This window comes from Pristis pectinata, chromosome 11, assembly GCF_009764475.1.
Source record: "Pristis pectinata isolate sPriPec2 chromosome 11, sPriPec2.1.pri, whole genome shotgun sequence".
In the NCBI taxonomy this organism is placed as follows: Eukaryota; Metazoa; Chordata; class Chondrichthyes; order Rhinopristiformes; family Pristidae; genus Pristis; species Pristis pectinata.
This window is the reverse complement of record NC_067415.1, coordinates 33,735,958-33,756,000: the sequence shown is the minus strand read 5'-3', so window position 1 is coordinate 33,756,000 and position 20,043 is coordinate 33,735,958. Positions and strand designations below refer to the sequence as shown.

Sequence of the window (20,043 nt, the reverse complement as noted above, 5' to 3'; positions counted from 1 at the left end):
AATATAAAATAGATTGTAGGTTCATTTTGCTCGATTTATGTAGAACAATTTCACTTACGATAATGTTTTTAGAAAAATTAAAACACAATAAACCAGAAGCAAGTTCAGTAATAATTAAAAATTCTAGAATGGTTCATAGCTATGAACATTTTTTTTACACAAATTGAAATAATACACAGGGCATTGACTGTACCATAAGATTGTTGAGAGATAACTTTAGCTTTTTTCAATGAATTTTCTTTTTTGATGACTATGTTCCACTCATCCTACATTCACCAATATAATTAATTTTTATCTTCTGTTGACACCAGCAAGCTTTTTGCCTTTGGGCTCAAGCTTCCTCTGTGGTTGTCATTTAACTTCTCGACGTGCAGAGGTGGTTCTGAATAACCAGGTTAGAATTTCAGGCCCTTAGCATAAACTCTATCTGGTTTATTATTCAGGTTGAAGTAATTTTACTGAAAATATCCTTGAACGTTTTATCTCCCAAATTCATTACACTTCCCGATAACCAACACACATTGACCAGTTCCTTTTATTCGATGGGATCATGGTATCTAGAAATTCTTATAACTTGTTTCATTCACAAGCCTACACCTGTTCTTTTTTTTTTGCTGCATTCTTACAAGCACAAAAAGGCTATCACTTTTAACAAATCTGCTTCACCTAGTCAAGGGTGGAACTTCATTGGGGGCAGTAAATGGGGATTATGGCACTGGAAATGCACATTATGCATTTCACTTGATTTCCTCTTCCATTGATTTCTTGATGCCATCTCAGCCATGTCAGTTGTCATACTCTACTCCAGGGACTTGAGTACAAATAGAAAATGCTGGAAATATTCTGCAGGTCAGGCAGCACCCGTGGAGAGAGATACAGAGTTAAAAGTTTCAGGTAGATGAAATATCACCCCCAGTAATCTACTAACATTAGAAAGGTCATCTGAAACTTCAATTTTTTGTTCTACACAGATGTCAAGAACTTCCAACACTTTCTGTTCTATTTCATTTTTTCATCCTCTGCAGTATTTTGGTTTTGGACTTCAGTACAAGTTCTATGTTAATATATCTGAAGTGCCACCTTTAGATGAGAAGTTAAGCCAAGCCCCTGTTGGTTCTTCCAAGTGAACTTAAAAGATCCCAAGGAGTTGCACGAAGAGGAGCAGGAGAAAATTTTAAATGTCCTTCTGTTTCTTCCCCAACCAAAGCTTCTTACTGATAATCAGCTTATTTGTTTAACAGATAATTGTGGAATCTTGCTGACTGCAAGTTGGTGCTGGTTTCAAAAGTACCTCATTGACCCAGGGACGGCACAGTAGCATAGTGGTTAGCACAATGCTTTACAGCACCAGCGACCCGGGTTCAAATCCGGGCACTGTCTGTAAGGAGTTTGTACGTTCTCCCCGTGTCTGTGTGGGTTTCCTCCGGGTGTGCCGGTTTCCTCCTACATTCCAAAGACGTATAGGTTAGGAAGTTATGGGCATGCTATGTTGGCGTCGGAAGCGTGGCGACACTTGCGGGCTGCCCCCCAAAATCACTACACAAAAGATGTATTTCACTGTGTGTTTCGATGTACATGTGACTAATAAAGATCTTATCTTAAATCACCAGGGAATGCCATGATATTGTGCAAGATTCTTTATAAATGTCGAAGTCTTTGACTGAGAAAATCTTACACTTGTTTCCATTATCTGTACTACATTACTTGTTTTCTAAGAGAAAGCAATCTGTAACTAAAATCAGGGACTTACCTTGAAGGTTGGGAAGTCCACTGTTTTCCTTCTAGGCTCGCTTTGCATCAGATGGCCTTGCACAAGGAGGTGTCTGCTCATGGGAAGTGGTGGACAATGCATGACTGGATGCTACTTCTTAATTTTCCCTCATGTTTGCATGTCCCATAGAGTGTGTGAACTGCTTATACAGAACATTCACAAAATATATCAGGCCTCCTTAAAGGGCACCTTGTCTGATCAGATCCCACCCCTTGGAGTTGCTGGAAACCAGCTTCAAGTGGGTTAACCTTAAGCAAAATATGTACTGTTCACTAAGAACCTCCCCTATATTTCTATACCCTCTACCCTAGCACTAATCATAATCCTTGTCCTCCAAACCCAATTGCAATAATAAGCCACTGCCTGACAACAGCTGATCACAGCCTCCTCCAGTGCCCCTAGCTAATCCTTGAAATCCCAATAAAATAATGCTAAATAAGTGGGGGAAAAGCCTTCGGTCATGTTAAATGTATAAGGCCTCTTCCATTGCACAAGATGCCTTGGGCCTTATCTGCACTAGAATTTTATAGTGGTGAGCACTTGAGAGAAACTATTGTTAGCTGCCAAGGCACATATGTTTAAACGTCTTTCCAGGCATGTAAAAATGTTAAGGCTTTTTCTTCATTACCTTCCACTGTTTATTCCCTGTTTGTCCATTTCTTGTCATATTGGAACAGAATCCTACTCCTGAGCTGTGTTCTCATTGGATGCTGTGAGTTGGTTTCAGAGGGAATAATAAACATTTGGAAAATTAATTCATTTAATAAACAATGTGGATGTACATCTTTGTATTTTTATCAAGTGCAAGACTTAAATTCACGAACCTCTAAACTAACCTGATTCATCCAACTATCGAATTTACAGTCCCAGTTGATCTGACTTTCCACTGATCAAAGGCTGTCCAAAAGGTGACTCATTTGATCAGGTCAATCATGAAACCACCTCCCATTTTAAGGAATTGGTGTAATCCTGGCTGGTTGAGAATCAGTTGTCACAAATCATATTTGTGCTGGTTTACTGCCTTTTTTGACTCTGACTCTGTTGATAAATTCCAATGGAGGAGGCTGGTCCCTTGTCCACCTGCCTCCCATCTGGCCTCGTGGAGACAGGACTGAAGGGAAACCCTCCTCCCCAGAAATTATAATACAAGAGTGCTGGGCTGACCTTAACCTTGGCAAATGTGTTCTGATCATCCAGCCTACACCCTTGATTTTCTCCTTGGAAAAGTCCAGGATAGTTTTTTTTCCTCTTAATCAGACTTAAATTGTGCATCTCCCCCTTTGCATTGCTGGAAAGAAATAGCTGATTACAGTCATGGGGCTCTGTTACTTCATAGTTACTCACTCGTAAAAAGATATTTATTGTATGCAGAATGTCAAAAAGAGCATCATTTTGGCTTGTGGGCTGAATGTATTAATCTGTGTAGTCCCCCTTAAAACAGCATTTCTCAGTGCAATGTTATCATGGAATGGTTCAGCTTTCTTTTTAGTTTGGAACTCTGGTTCCCCTGACCGGGTTTGTTTTGCATGCATCAAGAGATAACTGGAAAGAACAGCTGAGCCTAACCAATCTGGACTGCAGTATCAGCCACTGTACTTCTCATTCCCTCCCCCCGCCCCCACCAAGCCAGCCACAAAAACAGTCAACAGATTATTTCTGGATGCATTGGCAAGGAGTGGGATCGATGTTAACTGTAAAATGATAACAGAATATAATTAACAAAGCCATCAACATTGCAGAATGGTGGAAATGACATTTCTAATCAGCAAGAGTGACACAGATTTCAAAACCATTGAAACATATGGAGCCGTGCTCATTTTCAAAAATGACACATGTTCAAATAGGTCACTATTTTATACACAAGTGAGAAGTGACTGACATTTGGAAGGTCTGTAATTAATCCAGCTGACATGGCATTAATGGGATACAAAATAGATTTTGCAGTATTAATAAAACTGCTTGTCTCATTCTATCTCGGGCACAGAGGCCAAAAGGAAAAAAATGGACCCATCAGACCTTCAGTATAACAAATGTATAAGCATCAAATAAGCATTCTTTATATTTACCTCTGTGAGGCAAGAAATGTGCCCTACAGTATCTGAGTGGTGTCCATAGCGTCATACAGCAGAGAAACAGGACCTTCAGCCCAGCATGTCCATGTTAACCATCAAGCACTTATCTGTACTAATCACATTTACCAGCACCTGGTCCATGGCCTACAGTGCCCACTCTGCAACAGGGGTAATAGTGGTACCTGCCCTGGGATGCTGCTCTCATGGGGGAGCTGGAGTCTGCAAAGTGACCTAAGAGAGGAGTGACATGTTTACTAAGTGATCTCTGGCATCCCCTGAGGTAAACGCTCCCCTCTGGGGTTGATTGCCTCGGCTTATTAAAGTGTTTTAGTCTTTTCAGAAATCTGAGTAGAGAACTCGTGGTCGGGGCATGCGTGACAGTTATTGGGACTTCAGGGCGCAATGTGGATGTAATTTTCTGGGAAATGGTAACGATTAGGAACAGCCCCTGCCAGCAGCTGGGATGTAGTGGGGATCTGGAAGATTCTCCTTCACCTTTCAGCCTGAAACAAGATTACAGCTGTGAGATATTGTAGCAGAAATCCTATGGAATAGAGAGCTCGGTCCCAAGTTCATATCCCACTTGCCAAAGTGAAGCATCAAATTTCAGGACATAATTTTCCTTCACTTATTACAATCTTTCTAAAATAAAGCATTCTTGTTAAACCAATAATTTGTTTTAACAGTTACTAAAATTATATATTGCATTGCGTTACTCCATGCTGATGAATAATGTTTACGCACATTATCTTTTTGTTTAGATTGTAAGTGTCGGTAAACACGTCAGAGGCTACCATTACGTCCTAGCCAACTTGGTGAGCAATGGATTATTACCTACCTATTCAGTAGCAGTATCTTCTAGCTTTGTCTTAAAGTTCAGTTTTGATAAAGTTTGGTTTAGGGTTTCCTCCTTTTGTGCCTTGAATAATTCATTACTGGAGTAGTTGATGGGAGATTGCCAAAGAGTTAAAGCTGTGGTTTTGACATGGTCCAACTATAAATAAGTGTTTGACGTTTCATTTCGGAAGAACAGTGAGGAAAGAAGAAATACACTTAATAGAAAAATACAGGATGCAGCACAATGAAACAATGTTTCACAAAGTTCCCTGAAAAATGTGAGTAAGGCTTCATGAAACAGTTTTTAGAAAAAGCCAATACCTTGTTGGTACTTTTAGTATAAGGACAAAAATAATGGGGATATAGTGAATACTTTAGTGGAATACCAATCCAAGGACCGGACTGATAATCCAGAAACTTGAGTTCAAATACCACCAGAGCAACTGGTGAGTTTATATTCAATTAAAGTGAATCAATTCTGGAATTTTAAAAACACCTATTTTCAGTAATGGTCTCCGTGAAAATACTGGATTGACATAAAAAGCCAACCTGGTTCCATGATGTCCTCCAGGGAAGGCAGGGCAAGTATTTTGTCCTTCCCCAGTCAGGCCTACATGCGACTCTAGAGACACAGCAATAGTTTTGTCTGTCTCCTGAAATGGCCCAACAAGACACCAAGTTCTAGTGTCAATTAGAGAAAGGCAATGAATGCTTGCCTTGACAAAAGTAAATATCCCTTGAATAACTTTCTAAAAAGCAGTACAAGAGTAAAGGGGTGTTAATGAGTTTTTATTAGTCACTGATAGGGTCACGTTTACAGAGTAACTTTGGATGTCCCATTAGAGAAAGACCTTTAGTGCCAAAAAGAATGACCATTCAGCTCAGTAATACCAGAATAAATAAAAGCAATTCAAAATACTTGCCCTGTTTCCTCTAGAGCAATAAAGTCATGATGAGGTAAACACTTCTAAAATTGCGATAGGTTTGCTAAGAGTTACTTCAGAAACATAGTTGCCTCATGTATTTAATTAGAAAAACAGAGTACGAGAGAGAGAGAGAGAGAGACTGGAGTTTTGGATCACCTCTTCCTGTTCCGAAGCCACTACCATTTTACGCTCTTGAACTGAATGTTTTCCTGATAGCTCAGTGTGTTAAATTAGTTAATGTTTTCTTCTTTCATGGCAATCCACCAAAGTCATACTACTTTCCTGTAATAACCACATTTCAATGCTGGTGAGTTGGTGCCAGCAACATCTTCCACCAGGATCTGTCCTCCAGCAGTAGGGAGACCAAAGGTGGGGCACGGTCTGCCTCACACCACAGCTGTAGTTCTTGGGCCAGGTGGAGTGCCCCCATTTGTCATGCTGGCTCTTGCTTGGCCACTAAGGTCGAGGATGATTTAAGTCTTGCAGTAACTCCACAGACCAGAGAGATCATGGATTCAGGCTTGTTCTATTCCCCTATTGAACTGGTTTCATTTGGGACAGTTGTAAACTGTCAAGAGCTACACTCAACATACTAGGATGGGAGTAGAGAATGTTGTTCAGTTTTGTTTTTCATTCCCAAGTGCTATCTAGTGAACTATTGCTGTAAGTGAGTGTGCGGATTGATGGGATCAAACCTGGAGGCTGTCTGCATTATTTCTAAGGGCAGAACCAAAATATTTGAAAGTCCCAGCGTGATATAATGAAGGAGAATCAATGTCAAGGATCTGAAAATAGCTCCATAAAAGGCTCGCCAAAGGCAGATCTGAATGGAGCTTTATTGAATGAAAGTTTGCTGGGTTGGATCATTGTCAACTGGCCAACACCACCTGCTTGCCTCCCATGTGGTCCTTACAGCCATAATAATCTTTCATAATCGGGCAAATGCAGATGAATTGGAGACCCTGCTGTTGTGGCTGGATCAGATCACAAGCAGCAAAAGTGTCTCGGACAGCACAACCTGGAGCCCCACCCCAACCACCTCAATGCCATTAAACAGATGATGCTGCTGTCATTTTGTCAACTCTTTCTAAACGTCCTTGATAATCAGACACAGTAAATAACAAATGAAATAGTTAAATAATATTTAAAAAGTAAGTAGTAGTATATTTAGTTAACACATTTAATTCATAATTAATTAAAAAGTTAATAATAATTAGAATAAAGAAAATTAAACTCAAATACTTACACTTACTTACAACTTATGTCCATGGCACCTACCTCATTCAAGTGAATAGAGGCACACCAGCTGACAGAAAGTTGAGGGGCCAGATGAGAAATGTATCCAGACCCTCACCCCAGCATGATTAGGCTTTGTCCCTAGCCTCGGTGTTGAGTCCCATGGCAAAGCAGGAAAGGGTGTTGCTGGCGATTCTTCTCCAAACTGCCAGCAAGGGATACATATGTTTCAGCCGTTTATTCCAGCAGAACCAGAGAAATGATAGAATACTCCATTAGCTAATGTGGGCAGATGAATAAGAATATATTGCATGATGGTTCCTTTTATGATTTCAGGGGTTCAAGGATATTCCACTGGATAGATTTATGCATGGAGGAGCAAATGTAACAGGATTCCAAATCGTGGATTACAGTAGACCTGTTGTTACTAAGTTCATGCAACGCTGGAAGAAGCTGGATCAGAGAGAGTTTCCTGGAACAGACAATGCTCAACTGAAGGTACAGTTATGACATTTTGAAAGATAGCAATGGCCTGAAATATCTGTGGATGAACATTTAGCATGTTGATATTCTACTGATATAGTAGCCATTGTCTTGTTAACTTTCAATGGTTTAGAGCCTCAATGTAGAGTACAGGGAATGTCTTAGGTATACAATGTTGGCCACAGTAATTCCCAGGAAAGCTTTTCTCTAAATTTTAACTCAGATTTTTGAATTTCAACTACCTTTGTTGAACTAAAGTTAAGATAGAATAGTGTAAAATAATACACCTGCTCCCTGTACTGCACTTTCCATAGTTTGTAAAACCCATGATTACTTTGAAGAACATTATAAAGAAGCCATTTGGTGAGTGGTAGTGATGATTCTGTATTGACTTATTATTGCCACTTAAGTCATTTCTTTCCCAAATTGCTGTACTATTGATCAAATATAATTATTGTTTTCAGTTGTTGCTAGTAACAGTCTTGAGACAGTAGTAGAAAAGAGGAACATAGAGATTCAGAGGAAAGGGTGTCCATAGCAGGGTGATTGACTTGGGGTCTGAAACTAATGTCCTAAACTTAAATAAAGGCAATTGCAATGGTATGAGGACAAAATTGATTAATGTAGACTGGGGAAATATATCAAAAGGTAAGATGGTAGATCAGCAGATATTTCATAGCATTCAGCAAAGGTATATTCCAGTGAGGGAGAAAAAAAGTGCTGTACTAGGAGGATAACTAAGGATGTTAAAGATGGTATCAGATTGAAGGAAGAGGCATATAATGTTGTGAAGATTGGTTGTAGGTTTGACCACTGGGAAAATTTTCAAAACTAGCAAAGGATAGTTAAAAATTTATAGAGAAGATAAAATATGAGGGTAAATTACCTAATAATGTAAAAGGGAGCTTCTCCAAGTATGTAAGAAGGAAGTGAGCAGCTAAAGTGAGCAGTGGTCCCTTAGAGGATGTGACTGGGGAATTGACAATGGGAAATAGGGTAATGATAGTGTTTCTGAATAATTATTTTGGATCAGCCTAGATAATCATGGGACTATAGGGAGGAGAGAGCTTCAAAACGACTTATCACTAGAAAAAGTACCAGGCAAATTAATGGGGTAAAAGGCAGAGAACTCCATCCTGGTTCCACAGCCATCCATCTACATTGGGGGTAATTTACAGTAGCCAATTAACTTACCATGAGCACATCTTTGGGATGTGGGAGGAAACCAAAGTACCTGGGGAAGCCCATGGAATGTCAGGAGAATGCGCACACTTCACACAAACGCTCCGGAGGTCAGGATTGAACCTGGATCTGTGAGGTTACTGTACCACAGTGTAGTTCTTTATAGTGACTATATCTTTATTAATGAATTGGATGAAGGGACCTGGGGTACTGTAGCCAAATTTGCTGATGATGCAGAGATAGGTGAGCCAGCAGGTTGTGAGGACAAAATGAGTCTGCAAAGGTAAACAGGTTAAATGAGTGAGCAAGAAGTTGGCATAATGGCTGGGGTATAATGTGGGAAAATGTGAAGTTATCCATTTTATAAAGGAAAAAGGAAAAGTGATCCGTCATTTAAATGAAGCAACTCTATAAAACATTGTGGTACAAAGGGATCTTGCAAAAAAAAAATGAGCTTGCAGATACAGCAAGGCTAATGGAATATTACCCTTCATTGGAAGGGATATGGAGGGAAGTTTTGATACAGCTTTAAGAAAGGATATATTTGCATTGGAGGCAGTGCAGAGAAGGCTGACTAAGAATGTTTGACATATGAAGAAAGGTTGAGAGGTTAGGCCAACACTGTTGGAAGAACAAAAGGTGATCTTGTATAAAAATCTGAGACGGACAGGTTGGATGCTGATAGGATGATTCCCCTCGTGGGGATATCTAGAACCAGGGAGCACAAAATGGTGTTCCATTTAAGAAAGAGATAAGGAAGAATTTCTTCTCTGAGTGTCATGACTCTTCTTGGAAATCTCTACCTCAGATAGGGCTGGAGGTAGAGTCATTGAATATATCCAAGTCAGAGATCTACAGACATTTGAGCTACAAGGGAGTCAAGGCAATGGGGATAGAATGGGAAAATGGGGTTGAGGCCGTAATTGGCTTAGCCACAATGTTTTCCAATGATGGAGCAGGTTGGAGGAGCTGACAGGAGTTCTCTTTCTCCTCCTCCTCCTCATGTTTTTATGTCCACTGCGGAGTATACAGTTGGGAGGCTATGGTGGCAATGGAGCGGATAGGTCAGGATGTGTAGAAAGAACAAATGTGATGACACAGACAGACTTATTCTGCTGTTTCTTGGGTTTTGTTATAAAGCTGCACTTCTTCAAATGAAGTTATTTATCTGTATATCCAGCCTGAGAGTCATAAAATAAGGGAAAGCAGCATTGTTCTATTTTTTTTTAAATGACAAGCACAAATAGATTGTAGCCACTTAAGTGGTAATGTTGAGTTTCATCTCATTATTAAGCCTTCACTTGTGAATAGTCCTGTGGGTAGATATGTGGTGTTTGAGTGGATTGACTCAATTTCCTTTCACTTCTGGGCACTGTCTTCAAACCTAACTGCACTGTTGAGGTGCAAGTCTCTTTACACGATAAAGATTTAACAAAATGACTTTGGGCAGCAAGTGCCAAATGAGCATGGATTCATGGAGCAAACTCATCCTACATTTGAAATCAATGGAATATTAATTGAGTTGATTCTATAGGTTGGAAGCAATCTGCACCACTACCTCACTGCTCAAGCAGGGGAGATAAAAATTGATCTCATTACCTTGTGTGGCAAGATGCTGCAATGCTTGCCTATGGGTGAAATCATGAAAAACTGAGTGAATAGATGAAAGGTTCCATTAGTCCCTCTTTGCTTCCATAACCTTGATAAATTTTGGGACATAGGATCAGATCATTGGCACTTTATGCTTGTTTGCATGCATAGTCCATGTCTATAAGTTGAAATACAGTGAACCTAGGACTAAAGCCTAGTCTACAGCGCATTCAGCAAATGTCTTGCATACAAGATGAATTTTCACTGGAAGATCTCTATTATTTTTCTATGATACACGATATGGTGGATTGAGTCCTGGCCTTCACAATAGATGTTTTGCACAGTGGGAGCAATCCAACTTTTATAGGTGGAAGATGTGCCTACTGAATAAAAATTGCAACTATCCTTTGGCATAATTCATTGATAACTACACCCAACAATCTCCATACAACTCTGCTGGCTTCAGCGGGCTCTCAATTTTGCCAAAAAGATATGAAAATATAGGTTACTTGTTCACTTAAGAAAGAAAAAGTTTTCTGGTTGTGCTAGGTACAATTTATTGGAAATGTAAATTTGCAAGGGGATGCTCATTTTCTTCTGCTATGCTAGTCTGGTGAAGTTACCAGACGAACAACCAGAGCTCTAGAGCAGTGTTCCAGACATGGGTTCAAGTCCCACCATAGCAGCTGGAGGATTTAAGTTCAAGTGATTAAATAAAGAATTTAACAAAGCGTTACTCTCAGTAACATTAACTGCGCAACAACTGGAATGTGTGAAAGTCATTTGGTTCACTAATTTCCTTCAGGGGAGGAAATCTGCCAATTCTCATCCAGTCTGGCCATATGCAACTCCAGACCCTTAATGTGGTTGACTATTAAATGCCCCCTCAGTTCTGGGGCAATTAGGGATAGACAATAAATGGCAAATTTTCTAGAGACATTCTCATCCTGGGAACCATTTAAAAAAAATACATATTAAGTCAGAAGAACAAAGTAGCACCACACATTGAATTGCCAAGATACCTTCAAGTGCTTTACAACCAATAAACTACAGTTCAAGCGTATTACTGTCATTATATAGACAAAAGGCAATGTGACTGCATATAGAAAAGTACTGTAAAGGGTAAAACATTTCAAGTCATCAATTTTCAATGTTGGTTGAAGGAGGAATGTTGGCAAGGAGATGCAAGTAGTGGGAAGGGATTCTTTTTGTCTCCTGAAGCAGGTACTGAATTCAAGGTTTAACAGCAATGTCTGAAAGGTGACAGCGTAAGATTCAGAAGAATGAATACTACCAGCTGAGCTAAGCAGACAATATAAAGAGATTTCCCAATTTGTTAGCTTTTAGTCGATCCAGATCCTTATCTTGAAAATAATGAGTTTTGTTACTTTGAACCAGTAGGTAATTTGTGAGAAGGAAAACTGTTCACAGAGCAACTTACTTAGCTTATCAGTGGTGTGTAAGTTGCAAAAATAAAAGTTCTGTTGATGTTTGTTTTCTAAATCATCAAAAAGAAAATGGAACAGTGCAGAAATCGTTAGTCATCACAACCTGGAAGCGAGTCTTGTTAAAACTCGAGCACATTAAAAATTAACCCAACATTTAACAGGCTGCAAATATATATCAGGATGCATTCCAGTTGTGATAATTGTACATCTCCTGTAATTTCCTATGATCTTAAATCTTCTGCAGTTTTTGCATGGGGAAATGAGAACTTTCCCATGCCTTAAAAGGAAGTGGGGTTGGTTCTCAAGGATAATTGGACAAGGGAATAGACATGATTCAGCCCTGTGTCTGATGTCTGTACTACTTTTGTTTCTATTACACATCTCTAATTTCCTAATAGCACCTTTCTATTTGTGCTCGTCACTCCTGGGTAAGGCCTGGAAAAATGCTTTATAATCATTTTCTAACAGAAGTGAAAAGGAAAGTTCATAACACTCACAGAATAATGGGGGAGCTTTCTGGGAAATGGGAAATAATCCTCTGGCAACCCAGGAGATCAGCTAGATATAATTCTTGCCCAGTCTGCCCTGGAAACCCCTCTTCCCAACCACCATTTTCCTCTCCCACCCTGGCTGTTTAGTATTGCAAGTAATTGCTGTTAAATCCACAGTCTTAATGACATCACTGCTTGAAAGAGCCATTACTGTGTGGAGACCAGGGGCTTGATAGTTTGGGAATTAGGAAGCTTAGGGTTTGCCAGCATTTGCAATAAGGGCAACTCTGAAATGTGCAGCTTTTAACTGGGGGAAGATCTGAAATTGTGAGAGATCTGTGAAGCCAAGAGTCACTAAAGAGTGGGCTGCTGTCTTGTGAGTGGAGGCAAATGAGATGTATTTCAGAAGAAAAGAAGAAATACAAAGGTAATTTTGGATGCAGGGAATAGAAAAGAGAAATCGGGCCTGTTAAATTGGTAACAGCTGGAGTACCTGAAAGCACTTTAGAGTTCAGAGGAATTTTGGTCATGGTTCAGCATGAATATCAGCAGGTAGTTACTTCTAGTTACAGGTATGACATTAGGGCATTGCGCCCTTTATTATCAATTGAATATAGATGAACAATGAGTTATTATAATAGGAAACTGAGTTTCACTAATATTTGCTACTACTTACCATGCAGTTTCAGTGAGCTGTCCTTGGTTACTGATGGAGTCAAAGTTCGACATATTGCTCCTTTTCCAGAATTTGCTCTTTTGCCTTTGGTTTCCTATCTTACCTGTCCAAGGTTTCTCGCCTTTTCTTGCCAAAGTGTGGCTTCCTCATTCTTGGAACTAGTCCCATTCAGCCATTGGTACAAAGTCACGAGGAAAAGAGACGGTAAATGCAATAACATTTGTCATCATGTGATGGGCACCATATCATCCAATGTCATGTGGTTAGAATGTTCCATAAGCAAACCTCCAGAGTCACATCCAACCAGTGTTAGCAAGCCCAGGTAGAATATATGAGCAATATATGCTTAAAACTAGGAAGAGGAAAAAGACGGTACTGTCCCTTCATTGGGTCATTGTGCAATTCAGATGATTCATGCCCTGTACTGATTAAAAAGAGTTATCAGAGGTGCAGGTACAGTTATTGTATATGCATGAAAAATGGATGCAACTTGTTGTCTTTAATTAAAATTGGGCCTGTGATTTCTTCAGTCTGTTTCTTTGTCTGTAGAGAAAAGTATGCTATATGTATATTTCTTTGCTGTGTCAGCATTTTACAACATTTAAGCATGTACTGTGTGCCATGAGAGAGACCTTCAGCTCCAGCAGACATTTATTGTGAAGTAATTATTCAGATATCAGATTTGATAGAAACCAGGGTAACGCATTCATTGAAAAAAAGCCAAAAGGCACTGCAGATGCTGAAAACCTCACTGGAACAATTGAAGTCACTGAGATCCAGAGTCAGATGCAGACGAATAAAACTCAGAAATAAAATTACATTACTTACAGTTTAGGAATTTCTAACTCATGAAATTATCCAGATCCCATTTGACAGTAAGACTCTGATTTTCCTTTTGCACAGAGACTACTTATCCTACAGTCGTCCAATCATATGATTCACAGAATTCTGTTCATGTGTTGCAGTGCTTAGTTCTATTTTTAATCCTGACTTGAAATCCTCTAATAATTTGAGTGAATCCAAATAGTAGAGAGTCTTAACTACTTATCCTTCCTTCCCCTTTTTTTGGTCTTTCTCATTCTTCCCAAGTGTTGTAAAGTTGAATTAGTCTGTTTTCCAATAAGTCTTTCAAATTCAATAGCCCATTTTAAGGGAGCGTTAGAATAGTATTTGTTTGTTGTAGGAAATATAACTACATTTGCATTCACCATAGAGCTGCTGCCAGCAGTGTATCAATGGCTTCCAGCTGCACCAGTGTCTTCCACCCAACAGGGTAGTTTTATATTTTTGCATACACTGGGCCAAAATTGCTTGTGACCAGATCCTAATGGTTCTGAGGAGTTTGCATCCATTGCTGCCCTTCAGCAGTGATCTCTTCTGAATTGGGTGGGTATCTAATTAGTATGTTGTAAAGGCCCAGAGGCTTCATCCTTTTATCTGGTTTTGATGAGTAGAGCAGGGGTGGTCTTGGCTTTTGACCTGGCTCTAAAACACTCCCTTCAAAGTTGTCACAAGGTCCTCCGATTTTGCTAAGAATAAGTTATTCTCTTTGAATAATGAGCCTCATTGCACTTGTTGCTCATGTGGCCATTAATGCCTTTCCTCAATCAGCATATAGGCCTTACTTTGTTCTGATTCACCAGTGGTAAATCCTAATGTAAAGAGTCTCTGCCTTGGAGATTGAGACAAGTTGACTTACCTTGTAAATTAAGGTTCTAACTTGCCTTGTAGATTGAGATTCCACCTTCTCAAGGCAAAGAAAAGCCCTGTAAATTTCCCCTTGGTGGAACCAATACCTTCATTCCTGAAATTCACCTGGATTCCGTTGGACTTACTAAGTTTGCTGGCTGAGCTCCCAAGTGACTTTTATGGCCCACTGCTTTACACACAGAAGAAAAAAATCCAGGCTTCACACAACATCTTTCACATTACTCTTAGGACCTTCCAGTGCTTAGAGTCAAGGAACTATTGTTAAAATGTGCTCACAGTTGTAAAGTAGGAAACACAACTTAATTGCACACTCAAACTCCTAGAAACAGCAATTATGTTAATGACCACTAAATCTACATTGTGGTAATGTTAAATATCAGAATCATGGAATCATCACAGCACCAAAAGAAGCCATTTGACCCATTATTAATGCTGGCAATCTGACTAGTTTTATTCTCTGCTTTTCTCATTCATCCTGCAAATTACTTTTCCCAGATGCCTATTCAGCTCCCTTTAGAAAGCCCTGAATGGTTTTGTTTCCATCACCCCTCCAGATTATGAATTGCAGATCGTAAACCTCTGTGCAAAACGAGGAATTTGCCTACATGTCTCTGCCCCTGTATCTCCCCTCAAGGCCAATCTCATTTCACCATCATATGATGATGTCATCAACTTGTACAGTGTCATAGAGTCAAACATTATGGAAAAAGGCCCTTTGGCCCAGCTGGCCCATGCCAACCAAGATTCCCGTCTAAGCTAGTCCTTTTTGCCTATCTTTAGCCCATATCCCTCTAAGTCTTTCCTATCCATGTTCCTATCCAAGTGTCTTTTAAATATTGTTAATATACCTGCCTCAACCACTTCCTCTTGCAGTTCATTCCATACATGGACCACCCTCTGGATGAAAAAGTTGCCCCTCAGGTTCCTATTAAATCTCTTCCCTCTCACCTTAGACCTATGTTCTTGATTCCCCAACCCTGGGAAAAAGACTGTGCATTCACCCTATCTATGCCCCTCATGATTTTATATACCCCTTTAAGATTACCCCCTCGTTCTCCTACACTCCAGTGAATAAAGTCCCAGCCTGCTCAATCTCTCCCTATAACCCAGTACTTCAAGTCCTGACAACATCCTCGTAAATCTTTTCTGTACTCTTCCCAGCTTAATGGCATCCTTCCTATAGCAAGGTGACCAAAACTGAACATAATATTCCAAATGCGGCCTCTCAAATGTTTTGTACAACTGCAACATGACATCCCAACTTCTGTACTCATGCCCTGATTGATGAAGGCTAGCACGCCAAAAGCCTCCTTCGCCACCCTGCTTACCTATGACGCCAGTTTCAGTGAACCATGTACTTGTACTCCTAGGTTCCTCTGTTCTAGAACACTCCCCATGACCCTACTATTCAAGTCCTAGCCTGGTTTGACTCCCAAGATTTAACACCTCGCGCTCATCTGAATTAAACTCCATTTGCCATTACTCAGGCCACTTTCCCATTTGATCAAGATCCCACTATAATCCTTGATAACTATCTTCGCTGTCTATGACACCTAATTTACTGTTATCTGCAAATATAGTATGCAGCATTTAGTTAATGGCATAAATTGGATCAAAGTGCTGTGATTAGCAGCCTGTATAATTAACACATCTTTCAATAAGGAATACGTACCATTGAAAGTAGTGAAACTTGCATGATTTAATGTGACCACCTGGAATATGGTTTTTATGTGTCGAAAATTAACCACGGTATTTTCTGCTTCTGTAAAACCTTGTTATTGGAAAGCCTTGGTGCAGATTGAATCTTCTGTGAACTCGTAACTGAGCAGCCCACTCCAGGTGCCTTTAGGAGAAATCTCCTTAACGTTTCCCATGGATCAGCCTACAAGTGCATTGCTGCTGTTTGCCTGGTGAATAGCAATGTGTGTGTGAAACCCACAGGTTGCATTTTGATATCTACAAAAGAAATCACATAAACAAATTTCTCATTGGGAAGCACCTCAAATCCATTACATTTTCCCGTAAACGCTTTAAATGCAAGTCACAAACAAGTTTAGAGATCACCAATTACATTGCAATTTAGGCTTTGAACCATGATTCCTCCAGGAAGAGCTTGCTGCCTGTGCTGTCTATTCCTATTAACTAATGAACCTGTATGCTGCACGATGTTGCAGTTGTTACTCTTATTTACTTGACCCTAAGCAAATTTGAACATTATTTTGTCTGCTTTAGCTGGATGAACTGTGCCAGATACACAAAGAGTATATTCTTGTTGGTCTTTATAGAAAGTGATTTGGAAAAACCACGGAAATTTAATTCATAATCTTAGTGATAAGAGTGAGAATCATCTAAAACAATTATTAAAGAAAAGACAGGATTATAAACTGAAGTCTCAAGCTGAACGTTCTGCCAATGGCCATTTTGCATTCAGCGTGTTTAACTTCAGGAACAGACTGTCGCCTAATCCAGTGAATGCAGACTCAGTGGAACCATGCAGAAAGTAAATCAATGGTTTTCTCATTCAGTTGAAGTGGAGAATAGAGTCTTGGTGCCAAGGCAGGGGGGAACTGAGCATGTCCTGCACATGACCTCAGTGACAGCGTGATTGATGAACCAAATGGCTTCTTTTCTCTTCTTGCATTCTTATGAAGCATGACACCTACCTTCAATTTAGCTTTTTACAGTTTTTTCATAAAGAAAGGCATGTTCACTTGCATAAATCCCAATGGAAGAATTGACTCAACTACAGGGCTTTAATGTTAAACCACCATGGTCCTCGTCAAGAAATATCTGTTGGACCTTTTCCATTGTTTCCAGGTTAAATTGTGTCATTTTAACATTGTGTGTGATGCGGTTGTAATGTTTAGTTCTTTCTGTTCTTACAATGAAAGATTAGCTAAACAAATTTTCATGGCAACAGTAAGATTTTTCCTAATTTTATTATGGGGCTTGATACTTTTGCTCATTATAGTAAATTTAAGCAAACGATCTACCAGTTGTGCTGATCTCTGAGTTCTGATTGTACATACATTTATTAAACAGGTAACCGATGTGTGCCTCAGTATGGCTTGTAGTCTCATCTTCATCCCATTGAAGAGCAAAAGATAAAGCAATGTGTTTGCGTCCAGTTTCCCCAGGACATTGCTGAGCCCAGCTGCTATCTCCAGCTGCGTGCTTTGTACTGGTGCCCTCTGGGAAGAGTGCCCTGGAGCACCAAAAAAATGTTGCACAATCTACTTGCAGTGTACATGGCGTGTGAGAGGCATGGGGCACTCACGTCATATATCAGGTGGGTTCTAGATTTAAGGGTGTTCAGGAAATCAAATGATTGAAGGATCACTCGAGACCCAGGTAGTTACAAGCATCAAAATTTTATTATTACACCAGTGGGAAGAGAGCTACTGAGTATCCCAGATGGCTTCTCTACAGAACAATTGAAAACTTTTCTCCATCCATCCCTGACTGGCTACAGACCAATAACACTATTAATTGATTACATACATTACATTCATACCCAACTGGGTGTCTAATAAGGTACAAGGGGATGGGTTAACCATCTTATGGACATCTGTTTCATCCCATCATGTTTATCGGACACCCTGTCCATCACTCTTGAGCCTGATCAATGACTCCAGCATTCAGTAACCTCATGGTTCTAGCTTGTCTCAGCACTGATAATGAAGGCTTCAGTACTAATGGATGCCCGGTACTTAGTCCACCTATAAAGCCAAAGGAATGGAATGTGGTCAAGTCCCATTATACCTTGCCCCAGTCAGTTCTCCATTTTGTAACATATGCATATCTACAGGCCTATTTTTGCAGTGCTGCCTTCACCCTGGCCACCTCTAACCAGCAGTATTGCCATCCAAAGGCCCTTGCCTCTTTAGGGGGAGGGGTGGAGACTCTATCATCTTTTATAAGAACTGAAAATGCGTTTTCAGTTTTTGTTAATCTTTTGGAAGAATACACAGGCAGAAGGCACACAGTGTGGATGCATGAACTGGATTGGATGAGCATGTGATGGAGAGATTCAACATGCAACCAATGACTGTGTTGCTGCAAGGCTGTGCCTTTTTTTGGCACTCCAGGGCACTCTTCCCAGAGGTGGCAATACAACAGGCATGGCAGGAGGCAGCAACTGGGCTCAGCATTGTCCTGGGGAAATTGGACACCACCATGTTGCTTTTGTTCTTTAATGGGATGAAGCTGAGACTACTAGCCATACTTAGTCACACATTGACTATCTGTTTGATAAGTGTACATGCAAAATATAAGCAGAACACGGGAATCAACAGCACTGCTAAGGTATAATACAATACAACCGATCGGTTGTGTAAAAACACAGTGCAATGGAAATTGATGCTTCTCAGCAATTTTGGATGGCTACAATTTAAAGATCTGACTTTGTGCTATAATGCAATGTCAGCTCATTTAAGCATATTCAAAGCATACCGCACAAGCTATCCTGGCATTGTACCCAGGTTCGAAGATGTTGCAAGGCTGCAAGGGTGACTGGAGACTGGCGTCAAGGGAAGGGAGGATTAGATGTGATAGTATATTGTCAATGAGTTGCTGATTGTCTCTCTGATGAAGGAAAGACATGGGGGCAGCAGGCTCACATCAGCACTGTACTATTTCGGGATACAGCTTCAGAGATTCAACTGTAGTATGTCGTACAAAGAAATATGATCTCTTTTGGAACCCAGAGCTCCCTTCCATAGAGGAGCAATGCCAGACGAGGATATCAGAGAGATTCTGTGCTGTTTCACATGCAGTGATACGGAAATGAGTTGCCTTGGGGAAGGTTATCTGCCTCGTCACAATGGGCTACAGGGTCACGTAATTCCTATTGCCCTTCAAAACAACTTTGTGACATACTGAGATTGTGAAGGGTACTGTACAGTGAATCGGTAGCATTGTATTTAATGTACTGGACCAGCAGCCAGAGTTCAAGACCGTTGGTCCAAAGATATGAGTTTGAATCCCACCACAGCAGTTGAGGATTTAAATTCAAGTAATTAAATAAGAATCTATGCTTACAAAGAGCTTTCAGTAGCTGTGCTCATAAAACTGCTGGATTGTCAAAATAAAACCATCTGGTTCACATCTGTCTGTCAGAGAGGGAAATCTGCCTGAATGAACTCCAGACTCACCAATGTGGTTGACTCTTAAATTCCTCTGTGGTTCAGGGGCAATTAGGAATGGCTAATGAATGCTGACATTCATCATATGAACAAATAAGAAAGAATGTGCAAGGTTTTGTTTACCCAGAGAGCCCTGGTGCTCACTGCTTGTAATTTTCAAGCTATCCGTTGGTCCAAGCACCTCAGTTCCAGAGGCCGACACAGAAGTCTAACTACCACAGACCTCACTTCCTCCTTCTGGGAAAACAGCTGGACAAATTTGCAGTTAGGAAGTAGATCCACTCTATGTGCTTTTGCTTAGCAAAGGCATTGCAACACATCTGCACCACATACTTGAGTGTACCTTTAACTAATTTTCATGATTTCGCCATTGCTAATTGCCCTGGAGAGGGTTATGGTGAGCTGCCTTCTTGAACCACTGCATTTCTCCTGGTGAAGAGGCTCCCATAGTGATGCTCTAGAGAGAGTTCTGGGGTT

At 40.2% G+C, this 20,043-nt stretch overlaps 1 protein-coding gene across 5 annotated transcripts in view; it reads left to right on the top strand.

Moving 5' to 3' along the window:
• The window catches only part of LOC127575732 (glutamate receptor 4), a 169,944-nt gene that overhangs the window by 70,206 nt on the left and 79,695 nt on the right, over positions 1–20,043 (top strand). For all 5 annotated transcript variants that reach the window (XM_052025734.1, XM_052025732.1, XM_052025735.1 and 2 more), the window contains 2 exons: positions 4,605–4,658; positions 7,179–7,340. In XM_052025734.1, the coding sequence (XP_051881694.1) occupies positions 4,605–4,658; positions 7,179–7,340 (216 nt within the window). The remainder of the gene's footprint in view (positions 1–4,604; positions 4,659–7,178; positions 7,341–20,043) is intronic.